Consider the following 22934-nt stretch of genomic DNA (forward strand, 5'->3'; position numbering starts at 1 on the left):
GGAAAACTCCCCCACTCCACGAGTAGGAAAATTTGATTGTGCTATTCTCCCAAGATGCGACAACCCGTTGATTTCGATCGTGGGCAGCGAAAAGATCCCCAAACCTTCTGAACACCAATGTTCTTGCTCTCAACAATAAGTTTTTTACAAGAAAAGGAAGAGAAAAATTTAGCGAGAAAGAAATCAAAATTGTTTTCCTGCTTGTATTGTCTAGAGAGGATGAAATATATATAGACATAGACCCCCTTATGCAACAACAACAAAAATCTGACCATTGAAAACCAACTTACAGATGTCAAAATAAACATAACAACTTACCGATATCAAAACAAACGTAACAAGTTGTATTGACCCATTAAAGCAAAATCTTAGAAAATATAGGAAATCTAATTTTACTTAACAAATTCTAAAACAAATAGTTTATTTTATAAAAATAGAATTAATACAAGTAACATATTTTTATAAATTATAAATTATAAAATAAATATTTACTAACATTAGCAACACAATAATATCGAAGAAACATGTCTTTAAAGCAGGGTTAGTCGTGTCAACTTTAATGCAACAATACAATATAAAATTAGTTTTTCTTTAAATTGAATCGTATAAGAATTATAATTAGTGATAGTTTACAATAAATCAATATGTATGTGTATTGCATGGGCTCTAATACTAGTGTGTGTTTGTGTGTGTGTGTGTGTGTGTGTGTATATATATATATATATATATATATATATGAAAAGAGCACAATTAGAAGTGCAAATGATTACAAAAGAAGGTTATCACTAAAAGTCGTGCTCCCTAAGAAGACTGAATCTTAACATACCCATATAGTATGCAGAGTTGGCTTAAGACCCAAGCAGCCCAAGCAAGGGCTTTAGGCTCCCAAAAAAAAAGGTCCCAAAATTTTTTTTAGTACTAATATACCTCAAAAAAAATTTATTGTAAAATTATGTTTGAAAATAATTTTAATTAAAATATTATAAGTAACTATTAATCTTTTATTGGCACCGTAAGTAACAATTAATGAGCTACAACTCTTTACCAATTTCATAGCTTTGTTTAGAAAATGAAATTTAATAGTTAATAGCTAAAGAAACACAAAAGCTTTTCTTTTATTTCTATTCTCTTCCTATTCAATTCTAATTTTGTCTTCTTTTCTCACTGTCTCTCATACTTCTCTGTCTTTTCACCTACTTCTTCAGTTTACTTGATTATTGTTTCACTTTAACACATTAGTCAATAACTCCTCAATACCTATGTTTATTCTCATCTCTTATGTGCATGTGTCTCTATTTGGAGGGTAGAGGGAACAGTTGGCATTTCTTTCCTTTGAGTGTGTCAATATCAGGTAAAAGTCAAAAATAGAACTCATTGTACTCTTATTTACTCAAATTTTCTTTTGTTGATTATTATTACATACTTTCATGTTCCTTTATCAAATTATAATTGTCTTTTCTATTGAAAAGTGTTAATTGAATAATCTAAAATCTTATACATATAGTAATAGCCTCATTATTGTATTGACAAATGACAAGTTATATTATATTATATATATATATATATATATATATATATATATATATATATATATATATATAAGTTTCTACCCCAAATCCTGATGAATTGCGAGATTGATATCAAAATAAGTTTATTTTTTATTGTTTTACTAATGAATAATGATTAATCTCAAAATAATTTATGCAGATTTAACAAAAAGGTTGAAATTTGAAAATTAAGTTTAAGCACTTACCAAAGAAGAGAAAGAGACTTGAGACTTCAAGATACTACGGTCAAGTTCATTTTCTTAACAACCAAAATCAGGTTTTATTGTTTTAGCTCATTCTTATTTTATATACTCATCTTTGAAGTGTTTTATATATTATAATTTTTAATTTCATACAAAAATATATATAATAAGTATGTCAACTAGAAAATATGAATAAGGTTATTTAAAACTTCAGAAAAAGAGAAGAGTTGAGGCTTTAATTGCATCGCAAAAAGGAGCTATGGATAAATTTATAAAAATAGATGAAAAATATGAATTAGAAAATACAAGTGGGTGCTCTTTGAATGAACAACATAACAATTTAAATATAAGTGAAAACAACAATAGAGAAGTAGTTAGTGATGAGGATAATTATAATTTTAATTCTCAAACTCATGATAACGAGGAGGAGATTGGAAGACTAGATGATTCTACTTTTGAAAATATATATGATCCAAGCCAATGGAAGAATATTGATACGACTTTGAGAGATTTATTAGTAGAAAAGGACCCTATTAAAGTTACTCATATGGATTTCTCAAAGGATAAACATTCTAGGCACTTTTCTTCATCAAATTACATTCAAAAATTGCCTAATGGAGAGAAACATGAAAAAAATGGCTAATTTATTATAGAGATTTGGATAGAGTCTTTTGTTTTTGTTGCAAAATATTTTAATGTTGTTTCTTGTATAAGTAAACTAGCTAACGAAGGTAGTAAAGATTGGAGAAATCTTAGTGTTAAGTTGAAGAGTCATGAAATAACGAATGAGCATATTACTAACATGAATGCATGGATAGATTTGGAAATGAGATTGGTAAAAAATAAAACAATAGACAAACATGTTCAAGAACAAATAAATAGAGATAGAGAACATTGGAGAAATGTGTTGTTAAGAATTATTGCAGTTGTTAAAACCCTTGGTAAAAATAACTTAGTCTTCCATGAAAAAAATGAAAAGATCTACCAAGAAGCTAATGGAAATTTTTTAAGTCTAATTGAAATTATTGCAGAATTTGATCCAATCATGCAAGAACATATCCGTCGAATTAAAGATGATGAAATTCACAACCATTACCTTGGGCATAATATACAAAATGAGTTGATAAATCTGTTAGCAGGCGAAATCAAAATAAAAATTATAAAAAAAATTAAGGATGCAAAATATTATGCATTCATACTTGACTGTACTCCAGATATAAGTCATCAAGAGCAAATGTCTTTTGTATTAAGGTGTGTGGATATTTCATCAACTCCAATACAAGTTAATGGGTATTTTTTAGAATTTTTAAAAGTAGATGATACAAGTGGAAAAGGTCATTTTGATGCTATTATAGATGAATTAAAAATTGTTGGACTTGATATTAATGACCTTAGGGGACAAGGGTATGATAATGGATCTAATATGAAAGGAAAACATCAGGGTGTGTAGAAAAGATTCCTTGATATTAATCCTAGATCATTTTATACTCCTTGTAGTTGTCATAGTTTAAACTTAGTACTTTATGATATGGTTAACTCTTGTCCTAAGCTACATCTTTCTTTGGTGTGTTACAACGTGTATACACTTTATTTTCTCCTTCTACAAAAAGGTAGAAAATTTTACAAAACCATATACATAGCTTAACTCTTAAATCATTGTCACAAACACGTTGGGAAAGTCATATTAAAAGTGTTAAAGTTGTAAGATTTCAAACTTTACAAATAAGAAATATTTTATTTGAATTAGCTGAAGTTAGTGATGATCCTAAAATAAAAAGTTAAATTGATTGTTTAGCAAATTATGAGCTTGAAAACTTTGAATTTTTGTTAGGCATTACTGTTTAGTATGACATTTTATTTGCAGTTAACTTAGTTAGTAAGAATTTACAATCAAAAGATATGTGCATTGATGAAGCTATTGAACAATTAAAAGATCTTCTTTCATTTTTTGAAAATTATAGGAAAATATATTTGAAAATGCATTGATTTCTACCTAGGGAATTGCTTTTGAGATGGATATAGAGCCTAAGTTTCATGAAAAAACGTAATAGTCGTAGAAAGAAACAATTTGATGAAAATGTTGAGGATGGAATTGTAAAATCTCTTCAAAAATCATTTAGAATTGATTACTTTTTGTAATCGTAGATAAAACAATTACCACACTTCAAAGTAGATTTGAACAATTTAAAATATATGAAGATATTTTTGGTTTTTTATTTAGTGTTAAAAAAATTAAAGTTACTAGATTGTACACTTTTGAAAGAGAAATGTCTAAACCTTGAAAAATCTTTGAAACATGATAATTTGTTGGATGTTGATGGATTAGATTTATTTTCAGAATTAAATATCTTAAAGAAAATTATAAGATTGGAAAATGATAAACCAATGACATTCTTAATTATATAAAAAGAATATTTTTTTTCCAAATGCTTATATAGCTTATACAATAATGTTAACGATACCAGTATCAATTGCTTCAGCTGAAAGGAGTTTTTCAAAGCTGAAAATAATAAAAACTTACTTAAGATCAACAATGTCTCAACAAAGATTGAATGAATTAATTGTCTTAAAAAATAATTTTAAATAAAATAATAATATTTTTAATAACTACTTTATGAATAAATAAAAGGTCAAATTCTTAAATTTAGTTTAAGTCTTTAAGTCCTTTGAGTCGCACATGATAATATGATGCATATTCAAATATTCCGTCCAGCACCAGTGTGTTATACACGCATCCTAGTTTTGTACAAACTATGTTCAGGAGAATGATAATGAATTTGTGGCAGAGCTCAAGTACCATTCATCCTTGCATAATCATTGGAGCTGCTTAGGTAGGAACTGATTATCTTCACCTATGAGACTATCATTCTCTCTCAGGCCTGTAGACGTTAACATAACCAAGCACAACTTTTCCAACTCTTCTGTTTCTGCGTGCTTTTCTGCTCATACTTCTTCTCCTTCGCTTCTCAACCAGTTGTGTCATTGGTAAAGAATGAATCCATCTTAATGGTACTAAAGCTGCAATGAACTGCACAAGAATTCCCCTCGTCAAGCCCGAGTAATCACCGGATGTAATGCCAAGGCAAGATGCCAATCCAACACCCAGAAAGGCACTGGCTATTGATGATACACACAAAGCTGATGCAAGGAATGCGGCGAGAGATCCTTCACAGCCCTTTGGACATAAATTTGCAAATAAAACTGAGAAAGGAAGGAGCTTAAACTGAGCCACAACTTCTGCTAAACCAGAAAAGCAAAGAGCAAACACATCATTCTGAATTCCCCATTTGAGATTTATCTGGTTAACCAAAACGAGATCAAGAAGTAGAGATGAAGCATATAGAACCTGCACCATGCCTATCAGCCTTCTCGGTGGAATTTTTTTCCAATAATGGTTATAAAGCACGGTTCCTGAAAGAAGCGCAAACTGGCCAATTACTCGAGAACACCCAATTACTGTAGGATCAAGATATAGACGCTGTGTCTGATAGCAAAATATAGAGCCTGAAAGCATTGGAACCATGGCAATTGATCCAACAATCCATACAAGGGGCTTAGAAATGCTCTTGTCGCTGATAGCCATGACAAGATCAGAGACTTGGTTTTTGATATTTTCTGAGATGGATCTCTTAGCAAGATTTTGAGCTGAAAGTTGTGCTATGCCTAAAGACTCCTCCCTTGTTGAGAAAGAAATTGCTAGTTGTAGAGACAGTAAGGATGAAAATATGAAAAAAATGATTCTGGGAGGCAATTTCAGTAAGAAATAACCACCAATCAAGTTGCCTAAGATTCCACCTGCAGCTAATGCCATGAATGCATATGACTGAAGACCACCAATTTTGTGCTTCTTGCCATACTCTGCTACAAGAGCATCTTGTGCTACTTCTGTAATGGATGCGCCCAAATTGCTGAGAAGCACAGATGCAATTAAGTTGGGAAGCACTTTGTGTGCAACGGGGACCAATGCCAGAAGACTCCAAGAAAATACTTGCAGAAGACCTGAAGATTGAACCAAAAAAGTATTTGTTAAATATCGAATCCCTCAATCTGTCCATTAGGAAAACCACTTAAAAAAAATAATGAGCCTTACACCATATAGAAGCCATTAAGCCCAATGCCTAATCTAATCCTAACTCCTCTGATGTGCCAAAGAAACTTCCTTGAATGTACAGGAGTGATACTCCAACTGTATTCATCAGTGTGGCATAAAAAATGTTCTATTTCTTTAATGCCAACTTTTTCTTGTTTAATGTTTTCCCTATTTTCAGATCTCCTGATGTTAATATAGTAAATATACATATACACTGACATGAGTATAATAAAAAGTCTAATCAACTTACTACATATACACAAGAAACTCAACAATTTTTTAAGTCACAGTTGCATGTTTGCCAACTTCTTATGAGACAAAAGTTAATCTACTACTACAAAAGTCAAAATCATGAAACTCAGGGTAAAAAAACATAGACTACTAAGTCAAATAAAGGAGTTCCACCTTGCTTTTCTTCTTGTCTTCCTGTGCACTACTCTTGTAATTTCTTAATCTGTAACGTTTCTTACATTCAACCAAATTAATTTTGCTTTATAAGGAACTTGACCTTTAACTTGTTTCTGTATAGAATGAGTTTATACAGAAAGCGGCATGTTGAACACAAGACATGGTAACATGGAAAAAAATATCTAACCTTAATAAAAAGAAAAAGGACAACCCATAGATGCAATAACAGAACAAAAAAAAACCCTTAAGAGATTTCGTTCCAGAATCTCAAAGCTCGAGAATTAGATAGCTTAAGTTCTCTTTAGTGATCAGTATTCATAGCCTGTGAATCACATCCTGTGATTGACCTTTTAATTCCTATGACCCCTATCAGCATGTTTGAGATACAAGTTTTAAATTCTAATCCTGGTCTTCGCATTTATGCACTCTCATTTGAAACTTATCTCAATTCGGATAAACCCCAAAACAGAGAGAAAAAAATGAAACAAGTCATGCATTGCATCAATATTCTCATTCAAAAGACAATTAGAGATACTATATATTCCAATTGACTCATTCAAAATAAGCAAAAGACAAAAACACATTTTTGGCATAAAACCCCGGTATCCTCCACTGGAAGCAATCCTGCTCAAGTCAAATAGATAAACTATAGACAACAAAGCTCTCTCTCCAAATATTTAACACAACTGCACACTCAAAACTCGAAAAGACAAAAAACACTTGAAAAGAAACAGTATCCCTATAACAAAACTCTCAAGATACATTTCTTCAATTACTTTTGGTACTACTTGTCTATTTCCAATCAGAATTGAGATTTCACCTCAGCATTTTGTGTAACAACTGTTCAAAAACGAAATTGTGTAATAAAAGAAAATTTAACTGAGTTGGGTCTTAAGTACTCACAAAGTATGGTTACAGTTGTACAGTACTTACAAATTACCTACCAACGTAACCATGAGGTACCAAATATTTACATTAAAGTAAAGTTCAACATAAGTTAACGAGGTGAAACTCGAATTCTGATAACACATACAAGGAACTACGTCTAAGTTTCACCTCAACCAAAAAGCATAAAACACAAGACAGAGCATAAAGACAAGTATTTCATACCTCCTATGACAACATAAGGTATTCTGTGAGCACCCTTAATATAGATAGCATCCGAAAGTATTCCATAGAGTGGCTTAGCCACCATTGGTATATTAGCGAAGTTCTGCACGAGCTGCAACGTGGACGGGTGCAAGTTGAGGTTGCCGGCCATGTGAAAGTTCAGTGCCAGCCACGGAAAACACCTGAAGCCTTGCACCCAATAGCCTAACCCACACAACAACATCATTTGTCTGTTGCTGCTGTTGCAGTAACCAACAAATTCCCTCTCTTTCTCCTCGTACTTCTCCTTAACGAAAACGTGCCTCGTCACCGTGTTCGCTGTGAATGTGGGTCTGTTATTGACGGCACTGTTGCTGTTGGGGTTACTATAGTTTTGGAAACAAGTTATAGGTCTTAAGTTCGGTGGCAGAGATGGTTTTTTGCGATGTTTATGGATTCTTGGCATGCTCCGCACCAATGGGTTCTGAGAAGAAATAGCGTAAATCATGGGTTTGGGATTTTGGATTAACGAATGAATGAATAAAAAGGGATTCCCAATGGTTTTTTGGGAAAGCCAACTGATTTGTGCAGAGAAGAGGTTAGTCACTTACGACATGATAAACCAATGTTCGAGTCTCTCTGTTGGGAGAGATTTTCACATTTAATATCCGACCGTCTTTTCATCAAATTGTATATAAGAAACAGATTAATGGGTGAGTTGTTTTTTTTCTTGTTATGGCTTGAGTGAGTTGTGGTGACAAAGTGGAGCAGAAGATGACAGTGGTGAAGAAAGAATATATACTATAGAGGAGGGAAGGGGTTTATTACGAGAGAGGGATCTAGAAGAGTGTATTGTAGGGTTATTTGGGTGGGAATTAAATTAAATATAAAAAATATTTGTGAGTGTTAGTGTTTGAAACTTGAGAGGGATGAAGTGTATTCCAGGTTTTGGGTTTGGCAGTGATCGATGACACCGGGAACTTGATGTGTTATTTAGGGCGCTTTGTGAGGATTTGGGAACGCACGTGTAAGGCACATGCCGAAAAAGTGAGGAGTGAGGGACCTGAGAGTTCGGGAGACTTAAGGGTCCCATGCATGATTTAAAAATTCAGTCCAATCCGGTCGGATTGATTGATTCTATCGAGATCCGATAATATAATCAAATTAGTTTAGTCAATGGATCGGTCATATATTTGGTCTCACATGACCCAGTCAAATTTAGTTCAATATGACCGGTTTGAAATAAACCTATCGACTCGATCTAGTTTTTAAAATCTTTTTCGCGTAAAAAATAATACTTGAATTATTATTTGTGGACTTGTGTTATTGAATTATTATGTGTGAACTTGTGTTATCAACTTTAATCCTTCAATTGTTATTTTAGATTTTTAACTATAAATAAACTTGTCTTAATCAAATAATGTTAATTATATACTTATATATAATATATACATATATAATTTTAAATTTTTTAATATATACATCAGGTCAAATAAAACCAATTAATTATCCATCATTACTTCAACTGGATCAATGATCGGATCACGTTATCCCATGGATGACATGAAAAGGTTTCGTCTTGATTTTTTCTTGTATATAAAAAAAATTAAATGAAATAGATCTCAAAATTTATTAGAATTAAGATAAATCTCATATTTAAATTTAAGATGTTTAAAGACATAATTACATATTAGGTGTTGTTGGGTGCACCCAACATTATTGCTGGTGCACCCAGCATTTTTTCAAAATGCCAAAACTGCCCCTCATTTGTGTTGGGTGTGTGTGAGAGGGTGGTTCGTAAAAAACTTACGGATCAAGTTGATCCGTACGTTGATATTTTAAGCATACGGATCAAGTTAATCCATATGTTGATATTTTAAACATACGGATCAACATGATCCGTAAAATTCTTACGGATCAACTTGATCCGTAAGCCTTTTATGGATCAAATTGATCCATACGTTGATATTTTAAGCATACGGATCAAGTTGATCTGTATATTGATATTTTAAGCATACGAATCAACTTGATCTGTAAGTCTTTTATACAGGGACATTTTCAACTTTTATCATTAAGTGTTAGATGCACCAGCAATAATATTGGGTGCACCTAACAACACCCTTGCATATTACTAGGGGTGGAAATGAGCCGAGCAGCTTGTCGAGGGTCTTCGGCTCAGCCTATGTAAGGCTCGGCTCAGCTTGTTTACTATAAAGGTCAAGCTCAAACTTTTTAAAAAGTCTTTTTAGATAAAAAGGCTAAGCTCAAACCATAAAAAAAGCTTGTTAAGCTTTACAAGACGGCTTATTTAATTAATAATAATAATAATAATAATAATAACTTTATTTTATCAAATCTTATCTTATCCAGATTTTATTCTATCTAGATTTTATTTTATTCAGACTTTATTCTATCTAGATTTTATTTCGTGCATATTTTATTTCATCCCATCTTATCTTATCTTGTCCAGATTTTATTTTATTTCGTTTATGGGCTTGGACTTAAAATAGATTTGTAAGCTTTGGGGATTAGGAACTATATAACAGCACCAAGGTTTTAGTTTAGGGAGTCTTTTTTCGGAGAGGAGAATAATTCTAGGATTTTAGAATTCCAGTTTTTATTACTGTTCATGCACACTGTCCACGTAGAATAAAATCCATTTTCTGCAAATCATCTCTAATCCATACATTTTTTAATACTATGTTCTTTTTTTATTTTCTTTTGATATACTTTGTGCTTTAACGACTTGAATTCAATATGATTTTGTTTATCAATTATTTTTGGATTTGTACATTACTTATACGAAATTTTATAAGTTTCTTTTTTTAGTTAGTATTTCACTAGATTTTAAAATAATTAATTAATCAAAGACGTCTTTAAGCAGACTTTTAAATAGGCTCGTGGGCCAAGCCAGACTTTTGTATAAGCCGAGCTTAGCCTTAAAAAAAAGTGTATGACAAGTAATGAATCAAGTTCAAGTCTTACGTATTCAACTCAGACCGAGCTCAAGCCTAGTAAAGTTTGGCTTAGCTTGACTCATTTCCACCCCTACATATTACTCGTTAATAAGTCCTCACTTTGATGCATATTATTTTTTAAATACGAATTGATTTCTTGTAAATTAAATTAACTTTTGTTAGTGTTGTTCGGTGTTTGTTTGTGTTTACGTGATTTGGGACCGTTGAAATTCTTTGATGGGAAATTTGCGGCACCAGCGTGGATTCACGGTTTTGTCACACGCAGCAGACCTTTATGTTTTAAATCTAAAGAAATTCAAAATAAAATTCGAAAGTATGTAAAATTAAAATTGTAATATAAAGTTATCACTATTGATAATTTATTTAATTTGGAGATAAAAAAAATTAAATTGTAAGAAATAGACGGTTAAGAAAATGAAGGAGAATATAGATAATAGTATTTAAAAGTTTGTTTGTGTTTAAACTTATTATAAAATTTTAGAATTGAATAGATTTAAAAAAAATGTAAAATTGATTTCATTTAATATAGTTTTTTTGTTATACAAATAGTTTGCTATCTATGGGATAAGATAAAATAACTTTTTTTTACATCAAAAAGATAAAAGAACTTAACAACCGTAAAATAGTTTATCTGATAAAGTTTGATTAGTCGCTAAACAGAATTTATCATTTTGTAAGACTTACAGAATTTACCACTTTATAAGACTTTCGATTTAGATTCAGGATGTTGATAAAAAAATAAAAAAATAAAAAAACAAAACGATCCAATATAACGTAAATAATCTATTCCTATAATATTACTTAGAATTCCTAGTTTAAAAAGTAAGGTTCACATTACCTTCTTCAATGAGAAAGTCTCGACAAATTTTCTTTTTCTGTTTTTAGGATGATTTTTTTTTTTTAACAAAGATTTTGAGGTTTGAAATATTTCGTTCAAACTAGTCAAACTTTTAGGTCAATTTTAGAGTGTGTTCCATAAAATATTTTAATTAGTTTTTAGGTTTTTTTATTTGATAGTTTGATAAAAGAATTTTTTTTAGTAATTTTTAATATTTTTTTAAACCCTACTTTAAATTACTAACTTATAATATTTATTCCATTTTTATCCTTAAATATTGATTAGATTTCCTTTTAAATATTTTCTTTTTAAAGTAAAATTTTATTATTATTATCTTTTAAGTAATTTTGTATGTTTTAGTTATTTCAACAAATAATTTTATTAAAACACTTATAATTCAATAAGATATTTTTTTATCTTTCAGCTTTCAACTGACTTTTTAGTTAGTTTTGACAAACATAACCTTAGAATATTTTGTGGATACATTTTGTAATTTCCTGAAATTTTACTAATTGAAAATCGATGTTGAGGTGTTATGTGAAGTAATTATGTGTGATTGTTTGATGTGGATGTTATGTTATATAGAGTTTGATTGACCTATGTTGAAATAGTGAGATTTCAAGTTTTATCCAAACCTGTTTCGGTAAAATTGTGATTTTGGATTTGTTAAACGTTGGATTGCCTTCAAATTTAGATTGTAGGTTCATAACCCACATCTTCATGCTTTGACCATTGGGATTTTTAAAGTAAAACTTTTGGACATCAAGATTAGCGAGACAAACGTGCTAAGCACAATTTCAACCTGAGGAGATAATTCGCTCAGCGAGATCAACTACAAGATTAGTAAGATTAGTGACCTTTGTTGAACCCTAGTCACATTGGTGTGATCGAAATTTCAAAATAATGTCTCTTTGAAGTAGACCTCGAAACATCTCTTAGTCCATTTTAATTTGACAGGGGTATTCGGCCCCAAATGACGTAGAAAGGAGTTGACAGAGGGATATCCATAGGTGAGGGGAGTTTAGTTTGGTTTACCGCTTTGATACTGTAGTTGGGATTAGGGAACCCAACTATAGTGATGTATGTTTGTCCTTGTTGCATGCTGATTTTTCATGAAAAATTATGTTTTTGACTAGTAGGATGCGATTTATTGGTTATTGATGATTGAAATTGTGAATGATATTGTTGTATGAGACTTGTGTTGTCTGAAGGTCTAGGGAGTGTGAATCTCAGGCATAAAATTTATATGTACATATACATGGAATGTGATTACTAATGATGTTGATAACATAGAGATGAGATGATGTCGATGTTTATGATAATAATGATATGAAATGATGTTGATGTGAGATGATAATGACATTGATGATGATATTAAGATAAGGTGATGTTGATGTTGAGAATATCATTGAGATGAAATGATGTTGATGATGATGTTGATGATGTTAATGACATTGAGATGAGATGATGATGTTATTGTGATGATGTATGTTATGTATGTACATAGGGGATGCAGTGACCAATTTGGATGTCCCTGGTGGAAGAAATAGAGTGGTTAAAGAGTTTTAATTTTAAACATCTTTGGTGGGGGATGACTTAGAATCTTTAATTATCCATGGTCAGTGCATTGATTGATGACACCCATGTTTCATACTTCATACTGCATGAAAATAGTATAAACTTTGTCAGTAAATACTTGTAGTTTTTTATGAGGGAATATACTTGTACTTGGGGCATGCCACTCGGTTTGAAACTCCTTTGTGACTTAGGATGATCACCAGGGGGTTGCCTGTGCACAATAGGATGACCTTGACACTTGCTGTCTAGTTTTCCTAAGTGTGAATGTTGTGTGGACACACTTAGGCTATTTCCTGACAAATGGTACCACATTGCATTTGAGAGTTGAGATTAGATGCATACATCATACTGAGCATGATTGATTGGAAATGTGAAAAAGTTGATGACTAATTGCTAAGTGTACATTGGACTGATGGATATTTGTCTATGATTGTGGTATTTGTTATGGTTTTCTTGTTAATCATGATCATTTGATGTTTGTTGATTTTTATTATAATAAACTCACCCTTGTAATTTTGTACCGTGTGGTTGGTACCTGTGATGATCGTTAATCTTCGTTCATGAGAGTAAATGAACAACAGTAGTATATGATAGATGACATGGAGAGAGATTCTTTGTGTGGGAGCCGTCAAGTTGACGTGATGACGTTAAGATTATTTTGAGAGAGAGTTGTGTTTTGTTATCAACTCCTCCATAGTAGTTCTATAATTTTTTTTTTATTTGGACATGTAAATCTCTGATTTAGATACATGTAAAAACTAAATTATATTTTTATCATATGAATGATATATAATGATTTAAGATATATATGTGTGTGTGAGTTTATTATGTGTTTGTGCGTTGTTTGATAAATGTGTATTGCGAAAAATTTACTTTCATTTTCATAATCAAATTAATAGAGATTTCATTTAAAAATTAAAATTACACATTTTAGAATTAATGATATCATAACAACAAGACGAGTCGTTAGATATTTTATATACTTTTTTATACAATTAATAAAAAAAAATCTTTCTTAATCATTTCAAACTGTCATCCATTTTTATGAAGTAAAAAAATAATTATCATTCTTTTATATTTATTTATATATTTGATTTTAGTAATCACATATCAATTTCAATCTAAAAATAACCTTATATTACCGTTACAAATATTTATTATAAAGACAACCGTAAAAATTGGTAGGCCAACAAGCTTGGTCAGGCATAAAATCTTGGTCCAAAAATCCCTTACACTATTCGGCCGATTGTTATTTTTATTTTTCTTATAATTTAAATTTTAATTGTAATATAATTTAAATTTTTTAAAATATTTATTTATTGTAAACTAAAACTATATAAAAATAAATATTTCTTATATAATGCACAAGTCAAAATACTAATGAAATTTTTTATTAAATTAAATTAATAATAATATAAATAATTATAAGAGAATTTGACTTATCTTTAATAGAGTATTTTTTTATCACTTTTTTCAGTTGATGTTTTTGTGTTGTGATTATACTAATTGAAGTAAAAAGACAACGAATGATGATGATGATATATATATGAGGACAATCATTACACCCATTTACTCTCTTAAATGACCGTGTTTTACATAGTCTTCCAACTTCAATTACTCATGACATTTTCTTTCTGGTCAACAATTACTCATGGCATTTAACAAGCATCGCTTGAAAACTTGATGGCATCCAAATACCAAATGTGCCATAGGCCCACAGAGAACGGCTGCATTGTTACTTCAGACTTCTGCCGATAATTATGCACAACTATCTCTGCAAAAAGATTTTACACCATTAATTAATTAAAAAATATAATTTGATAAAATAATCTTTATAAAATCAACAACTTATTATATAGGATAATTATTTTACACTGTTTCTGTATAATCTATTTTCTCAATAAATATTTCTCTAGTTTTTTTTTTGTAAATTAAATCTTTTAAGATACAAAGTAATACCGAATGTGTCACAACTTCAATCCTCTTAAAGATAAATTTGTCGACATTTCAATTATAACGAAAATTACTAAACTAATCGAAGTACATACATATAAGCTATGAAGCACCAACACCGACACGGACACCAGACACGACACGGACACGGACACGTAGACACCTGTAATGTCCAAAATATAGAACGTAGTACGGGTGTCGTGTCGGTGTCGGACACTGACACGGACACATGTTGGACACCGGACACGGCAAAAGGCTGAAGTGTCCGTGCTTCATAGCATATAAGACAAAAACATTATCACATTATCTTCACTTACATTCTTAAATGACAATGATGTTTTACATAGTATTCAATTATTCATGACATTTAAACAACCCCACCTTGCTAACTTTATGGCATCCAAATGTGCCACAGCCCCGCACAGACAAGGGTTGCATTGTTACTTCCAAATTCAATAATTGAAAATATATAAATAAATAAATAAATATAAGCTGCGAAACAAAGGCATCCAAATTTCTCTGCTTGGAGTCAACTGTGTGTTCCTGCTTACATACAATTACATTTCTAGTTTGGTTCCGTATTCTAATTGCATAAACAAAAGAACAGTGAAAGCTGCAGGCAAACAAGTTTTACCCAATTTCAAAATGAAATGAAACGGGTTGGGGCTTATACATAATTACATCACTAGGTGACGGGTAAAAGTAATAATCACCCCCTGTCAACATCTAGTTATTAACCATCTAAACTAACTAACGTGATTAAATAATGGTACAAATTTCCACTATAATCAGTGAGTGAGAATAATATCTGTTCTGCTCCTAATACCATAGCCCTAGATTTTCTGACTACATAGTGAACACAGTTGTATCATCATGTCATGATCTCTTGAAAAATTTACCACCTTTCTTCCCCATGCTTACACCAACATCAGAAGGGAAAAGATATTTTGTATCTGGCCTCCATTTCAACTCTTTGAGAGTGGAAAATAGGGTTGCAAGTTCAGGAGAGATATCACTGTCCTTTATGTTTTTACATGAGACTACTCTAAGGCACTCTAGCTCCTTCCAGTGCTCAATTACGGACTCCAAACCTTCTGTTGTAAGCAATGAGCATCCTTCTACGTAAAACAATTTTACCCGCCTGAAAATAGACCAACAACAACTGTAATGTAACTTGCAAATAACCCCAATATATATGGGACATGTCCATATAACTTATCAACTAAGGATACCCATAACATAACCACCTTTAAAGTTTAAACATGATAAATAATAAAGATATCAAAAGTATTTTCTTAAATGATGCAAGAAACCATACGTTTTAATATAAGGTGGTCGCCAATTGAAGATCACAAAAATGGCAATTTTCAAAATAAACTCTCAAAAACACTCTTAACACATCGGGACCACACTGAACCCAAAAGTTATAATTACTTATTTTCAACTTCCTAAACTTCAAGATTACCAATGCATATGATGCTACATAACAATTCTACACCAACACAATAAAAAATTTCATGAATTTGACTTTATTCAAGGGAGAAAATGTTTAAAGCAGGAAAAATACATCTATCCTTAATAGAAAACAGGTCGTGCTAAATAACTATTATAAATAAAAAATTCAAAAACATGGATATATCTTTATGAGTTTAATTTTGCCTTACACTCTCAACTAATCATAATCCACCTTAAATATGACTTTTAAGTCATTATTACAAAAACAACATTGTTATAATACATGGCAAACCGTGATTAGATGATAAAGTAAAAAACCATTATAATTCAAAATTCAAATCAACATGAGTATATTTTTATGAGTTCAATTTTAATACACTGTCTCAATTGTCAATATAAAGGTTTTACACTCTCAACCCATTAGAAATCACCATAAATCCGGATTTAAAAGTAATATTACAGATACCAACAACAATCTTCCAATAAACGGCAATCCATTTGCAGAATTAAAAATCTTAACATTGCTCAATGCATTCTAATTCAATCCTATCTATGTTTTCAAAAGAGGCAAACCCAATTTCACCATGGACCAATTCCAATTGCACATTTACAAATTCAAACTCAATGTGAAAATCAACCAGAAACAAAAAAGGACAAAACTTGTATTATCCAGTTTTTAAGTGTTCTTGGTGTTGTTCTCCAATCAGAATCATAATTCCACATTTCAGTTACATATGTTACCATTTAATGCAAACCTTTATTACACTAATTACCCAAATAAAACTCCAATTCTAATAGTACATAAACGCATCCCAGTTCAAAAAATCCCTACATTATATTACCTGCAAACAACAGCCAAACTCAGGGTGCCATCATCCAGCCCCCAGCAATCCTGAAGAACAATCTCCCTTGCATTCCTACACACCGAAAACAGCGCTCCCACGCCGTTCCGATCCCTCATCTGGAATTTCTGCAAATGCACCCTCTCAAGCGCCTCGCAGCAGCCCAAATGCTCCTCCAACCCGGGGCTCCCATCGATCACCTTACACGACTGAACCCTCAGAGTCTTCAAATTCTCGCAAAACGAAACCCCGGCCAGCCACCCATCATCCATCCTGTGGTCCACAATCACCAACTCCTCCAACATCACACAGCACTGCCCAATCGCCTTCACCCCGTCGAAACTCCCTTCGCACCCCACAAGCTCCAATTTCACCAATCTCCTACACCCCTGCGCTAAAATCGTGAGCCCAATGTCCGAAACCACAGACTCATAAAAACCCCTCACACACCCAACTATTTTCAAAATCTGCAAATTCTCACACCCTGCAACGCCTCCCAAAACGGCGTCGTCGCACCTCTGCAGCTCGAGCTCCTGCAGAGTAACACATTCCGCGCCAATCGTCGAAATCCCGGCCTCGCTGCAACCTGCCACCTCGAGCTTGCGTAAATTAGGGCACCCGCCCGCGAGCGATTTGAGTCCGGCGTCAACCGTCTCGCCCGGTAACAGGTTTTTTTCGACGCCGATTCGCCACGCGGAATCCACGTGCATCGAAACGAGCCTGTGGCTTACGACAATCGATGAGTATACAGAAGAAGTGAACGAACCTGGGACCAAGTCCACGTGGTTCAGGTTCGGGAAGCGAATAATTAACCGACCCGAGAGGACGAAGTTCCAATCGAGGACACGCAAGGTTCGGACGAGCCGACCCTGGAGGTTCAGCCAGCGTTTGCAGACTAAGGAGTTGGAGTTCCGCTGCTGCTGCGAATTGGGGAGCTTGGAGAGGATTCGGAGGAGAAGCTCGTCCGATAAAAGAAGGGTTCGGTCCATTATGATTAGTGTGGAATTGGGGATTAGGGTTTTAGATTTGGGGTCGGAGAGGTGCATGGCGAGGACCATAGGGTTGAGGGGCTCCGTGGTGGCGGTGGTGTTGAGCCAGGGCTTTAACGCTGGTGTGGCTGGTGGAGGAGTGAGGCTAGGGTTTGGGTGAAACGACATCGTTTCAACGGAGTAGAATAGTGTTTTTGTGATGGTGGTGGTGTTGTTAAGAAGCTTCGCATTCCCGATCGGTAGTAAACAACTTGAGTTGAGCAGAGTGGTGTTAGTGGCGTTGGTGTTTTTGGGATTTTGTTGTTTGTTGGGCATGGTTTGTGGAGGTATGTGTCTATCTATCTAACAACTAAATTGTGGGTCTGAATTTTTATTATTTTGCAATCATTTGTTTTCTTTTTTTGCTTTTTGTTTTCTTGTTCATGGTTTTGGTTGAAAGATTTGGTCTGGTGTGGTGTGTGGACCGATTTGGGGTATTGAAAGCACTAGAGACAATTTTTAGCCTTCTCTGTATTTTACTTTTTTTCCCTTTTCAATCATTTTTTGTTTTATACGGTTGAAATAAAAGTAATTCACTAATTATTCTAGGTGATAGAATAAAATGCATGAGTTACTATAAACTTTTAATATTTGTCTTGTATTTATATGAAAAAAATAAAAAGTAATTTTATTTGTGGATGCATCATTATTTCTTTTGGCTTAATTGCATATTTTATTTTTTAAAAATTTTATCCCAACAAATTAATTTAGCATATTTTATCCTCAACTTTTAAAAAATTTGAGAATTTTATCATTTATCATTTTACTCCTAAAATAATTACATTTTTTATCTCCAATTTTTTGGCCAAATTTTATATCCAACCTTTTTTTGATGAATTTTACTCTTGACTTTTTATTTGTTTGGTAAATTTTATTCTTAACTTTTGTGTTTATTAATGAATAAATAAAAAAGGATAAAATTCATAAGTTTTTAAAAGTTGATGGTAAAATATATCAAATTAATTTATTGAGAATAAAATTGGTTAAAAATTAAAAAGTTACAAATAAAAAATTACAATAAGCATTAATTTTTTTTCTCCGTATAATGGATAATTTTATATAATGTATTAATGTGGATGTGATTATCGTGTGATAATGGGTCATAATGTTTTTTTTTTCAAACTAGTTTATAAAAGCTTATAAAAAATAGTTTATAAGTTAATGAAAAAGGTTGTTGAGAAATTTCGAGATAAACATTTTTTTAGGGAAAAAAATTGTTGGAAAAAGATCTTGGGAAATGACTTATTTGATTTTTATTTTATTTTTTAGTTTAATTATTTATCTTTTCAAACTGGTTTTAAATGATTCTTCTGTTCATATATTCTTAACGTCATGAATGAGATGAAAAAATAATAATGACTAAAAATTATTATAAAATATAAATTTTTTCTTTATTTTCCTCCTCTTCTCCCATTGCCCACTCTCACCTGTCAATATTGGAATTGTCAAGGTGGATTAGCCCGTTGGGCTCAGCCCACCTTGACTCGCCTAATAAATGGGTCGACTCAATTAGGCTCATCTTTGAATGAGTCTTAAACATGGTTGATCCAACTAAAATAAAATAATAATTTAAGAAAACAAATTTTGAGTGAAAAATTATTTCTTAAAAAATAAATTATAAAAAAATTAAATACATGTGTGACAACATTTGTTCATGACTTTTAATTATTTTGGCAATGCCAATTTCAAATAAATTAATTTTCTAAAAGCAAAAAACCATTACACTTGTAGTTACTACAATAATTTTTTTTTTATAAAAAAAGTAAGGTCCAATTTTTAAACTAATAAAAAATTTCAAAAAAAATTCAATTCAACCCGACCTAATCACGTGATGGGCCAAATTGGCTCGTGAATTTTAGTCCATTTTAGCAACTCTACCCATCATCACCACCCAGAATCATGGTGCATTCAACCACCACAACCTTCTAAGTGTGAAACCAAGCTAGACACCACTGCCATCAACTGGCGTAACATTCACCATCTCCTCCCAAAACTACAACATAAAAATAAGTTTCAAATTTTCAAATACATAAAAATAACTTATTTTTGAGGAAAAGAAAAGCTTTTTTTTTTCTTACCAAATTTTAGTTGATGTCCCAAACAAGTTTGGCAAAAAGCTTTTTCTCCGGAAAAAAAAAACTGAAATGGTAAAAATAATGTTGTCCCATGTTGTAATATGTTTTTTTTATTGGTTAAATTATTCAATTTGTTCTCTCTATTTTTATATTTTTCGATTTGGTCCTTTAATTTTAAAACAAAAATGCTAAATGCTACTATTCTGTCACATCCAAATTGACACAAAAGAAATTAATAATATTAGACAAAAAGGAAACAATGAATAATTTTTTTTAATTACCAAATTGAACATTAAAAACAAGGGATCAAATTGTACTTTTTGTTTTTTTTTTCAAAAAGAACCAAATTGAATAATGCACTAATGCATGGAACACATCTTACAATTGTCGTTTCTACATCACTTGTTAAAAAAAATATAGTAAATGATGCATTGATACTTTTGTAATTAAATGCAACTTCACAACATTAGTTATTTATAAATCGATGTAAAAAAACATGTTTCTACATGGGTTTTTGTTTTAATTGATGTTGAAGTAATTATCTAACATCAATTCAAATTAATTGATGTTGAATCATTTTCATATATACTAATTCAAACTCGCTCTTGAAGTGGATCAAGAGGTCACTAAAATGAGGTTGAATAGCGACACTAAACCGACTATAACTTTCTCTACAAAGAACACACATATTCTAAAGTTGTAAAGATATATCAAAGTTCTATCTTTCAGAAGCCTTGTTAGGAACAATCTTTATCATTTGATAGTACTTTATATAAAAAAAATAGTTTCCCAGTAAAAATCATACAAAAATATTGTCATATACTTCTTAAGAAGCTACTAAAAAATGTTAGACTCTAGGTAGTGTAGAACCTTTTTTTTTTTATCTATTATGCAACCACGTAAAGGATGCTTTTGAACTTTGAAGAATACTTCGAGAAATTTCTAATGGTCTTATATCAAAGATATAACATTGTAAAATATGTTTCTCAAAGTAAAAGATTCAGAAGCAACATGTCAAAAGCAACAAGGAAGGATAAATTACATACAAAATTTATATTGGTTTAGTCACAATCTTAGACTATCTCTAATCCCAACACTTATAAGATTTTTACTAATGTGATGCCCTATACCCCTCACATATATGTACTAATAATAAAAGAATAAGAAATCAGAATTAATTAAAAGTTTTTAAAACACATTTAAATACAAGCCTTTCAAAAGGGTAAAAGACTCATATTCATTTTTCTAACATCATAATAAAACTTATTCAAATAAATAATAAATCATCTTGGCTCAAAACAGGGTCATCAAAGACTTCATGAAATTAATATAGAAACTTATACCCCAATATCACATCCTATTAGAGCATTGTGTTCCTGTGTCCTCTAGCATGAGACTCTTCATAGTCATCCATCTAACAATCTGCTCCCACGAACACAAGGTTCGAGATCATCACAAGATCCAAATACAAATAGCACACGGGGAGTGAGTTATCACATTCCTAACTAATAGAAAGAAACAAGAACAAGATGTAGGTATAAATATCATATAAACAAAATACAACTTAAGCATAACTCACGTCATTTCACCACTTTGTCGCGCAACATCACATCACAACACCATATGTCTCATTCATTTGTACTCAATGATCAAAACACAATATCACTAAATCAATCAATATCGATCAATACACAAGCGTTATGCAACATATACACTAAGACTCAATCCTATATGCATTGTGGTATCATGTCAGTGAAAAACCTCGTCAGGCGCCCAGGAGTACATGATAAGACAAACCACACATTAGCAAGTCAAGTTACTCTCATTAGGTAAAATCATAGGGAGACCAGTCAAGGTAATGTTGTTTTGCGAGAATGCTCCAACTATGTGGGATTGACATAGGCTTAAAGGAGCACTCAAACTGGGTGTATTTACCCCCAAGGCCTACACTCTGAAGAGTCCGTTAGGGTCTCTCCCTCCTGATTCAGGTTCAACCCAGAAAACATTTTAACACACAGACTCTATCTATGAACTGTACAAAACACATAACTCCTCAATTGTTCTCAAAATAGTTTTATCTCGTCGCGCTTGTGATTAAACTCGTCAGGTCCCCACAGTGCTTCCCAACACAATACTCGTCACGCATTAACTCGTCACCCTTAAAGGGTCTTAGCATTAACTCATCGCGCTTAAAGGGTCTTAGCTTTAACTCGTCGCCCTTAAAAGGTCTTATAGTCGTGTGATTGTACAATTTATAGCTCACAACTCAATACACACAACATCTCAATGCACATATATATTACAAGTCAATATATACTCAATTTATCACATATATTCGGTTTCAATCACAATGGTATAATCCCAAAGTAGCATGTTATCACACCTCATGAATCCTATACATTTTACCTATGAACTATACAATACACACGACTCTTCAATTGTTCTCAAAATAAGTTTATCTCGTCGCACTTGTGATTAAACTAGTCGGGTCCGCATAGTGGATCCCATCACAATACTCTTCGCCCTTAAAGGGTCTTACAATTGTGTGATTACACAATTCATAGCTCAAAACTTAATACATACATCTTAATACACATGTATTTCACCTTTCATCATGGGTTCAATTTATCACATACTCACGATTTGAATCACAATTTCATAATCTCAATATAACAATTTATACAAAAGGTTTATCACAACATGGGAAGTAAAACCCCTTAACTAATTTCGCACAATTATATCAAAATCAATTAATCAAAATCATAGGTATGAAAAACGAAAACACCAAGAGAACTCAATTTTATCAACCAATTCACATAAAGACATCAATATTGTATTTATAATCAGAAA

General features: G+C 31.9%; 2 protein-coding genes across 2 annotated transcripts; both read right to left on the reverse strand.

The window, feature by feature from the left end:
• Positions 1-4385: 4385 nt before the first annotated feature.
• On the reverse strand, positions 4386-8276 carry LOC114409383 (probable folate-biopterin transporter 9, chloroplastic). Its single transcript, XM_028372821.1, has 2 exons — positions 7359-8276; positions 4386-5749 (listed from the first exon to the last, which is right to left on the reverse strand). Exons 1-2 carry the CDS (start codon positions 7843-7845, stop codon positions 4614-4616), a joined length of 1623 nt encoding a protein of 540 aa, XP_028228622.1. The 5' UTR covers positions 7846-8276; the 3' UTR covers positions 4386-4613.
• A 6896-nt stretch (positions 8277-15172) lies between these two features.
• Positions 15173-18431, reverse strand: LOC114409384 (F-box protein At5g07670-like). The gene is made up of 2 exons (XM_028372822.1): positions 16982-18431; positions 15173-15825 (listed from the first exon to the last, which is right to left on the reverse strand). The coding sequence occupies exons 1-2, from the start codon at positions 18283-18285 to the stop codon at positions 15561-15563; spliced, it is 1569 nt and encodes a 522-aa protein (XP_028228623.1). The 5' UTR covers positions 18286-18431; the 3' UTR covers positions 15173-15560.
• Positions 18432-22934: the final 4503 nt, after the last annotated feature.

The sequence above is a fragment of the Glycine soja genome, chromosome 4 (genome assembly GCF_004193775.1).
Source record: "Glycine soja cultivar W05 chromosome 4, ASM419377v2, whole genome shotgun sequence".
Classification (NCBI taxonomy): domain Eukaryota; kingdom Viridiplantae; phylum Streptophyta; class Magnoliopsida; order Fabales; family Fabaceae; genus Glycine; species Glycine soja.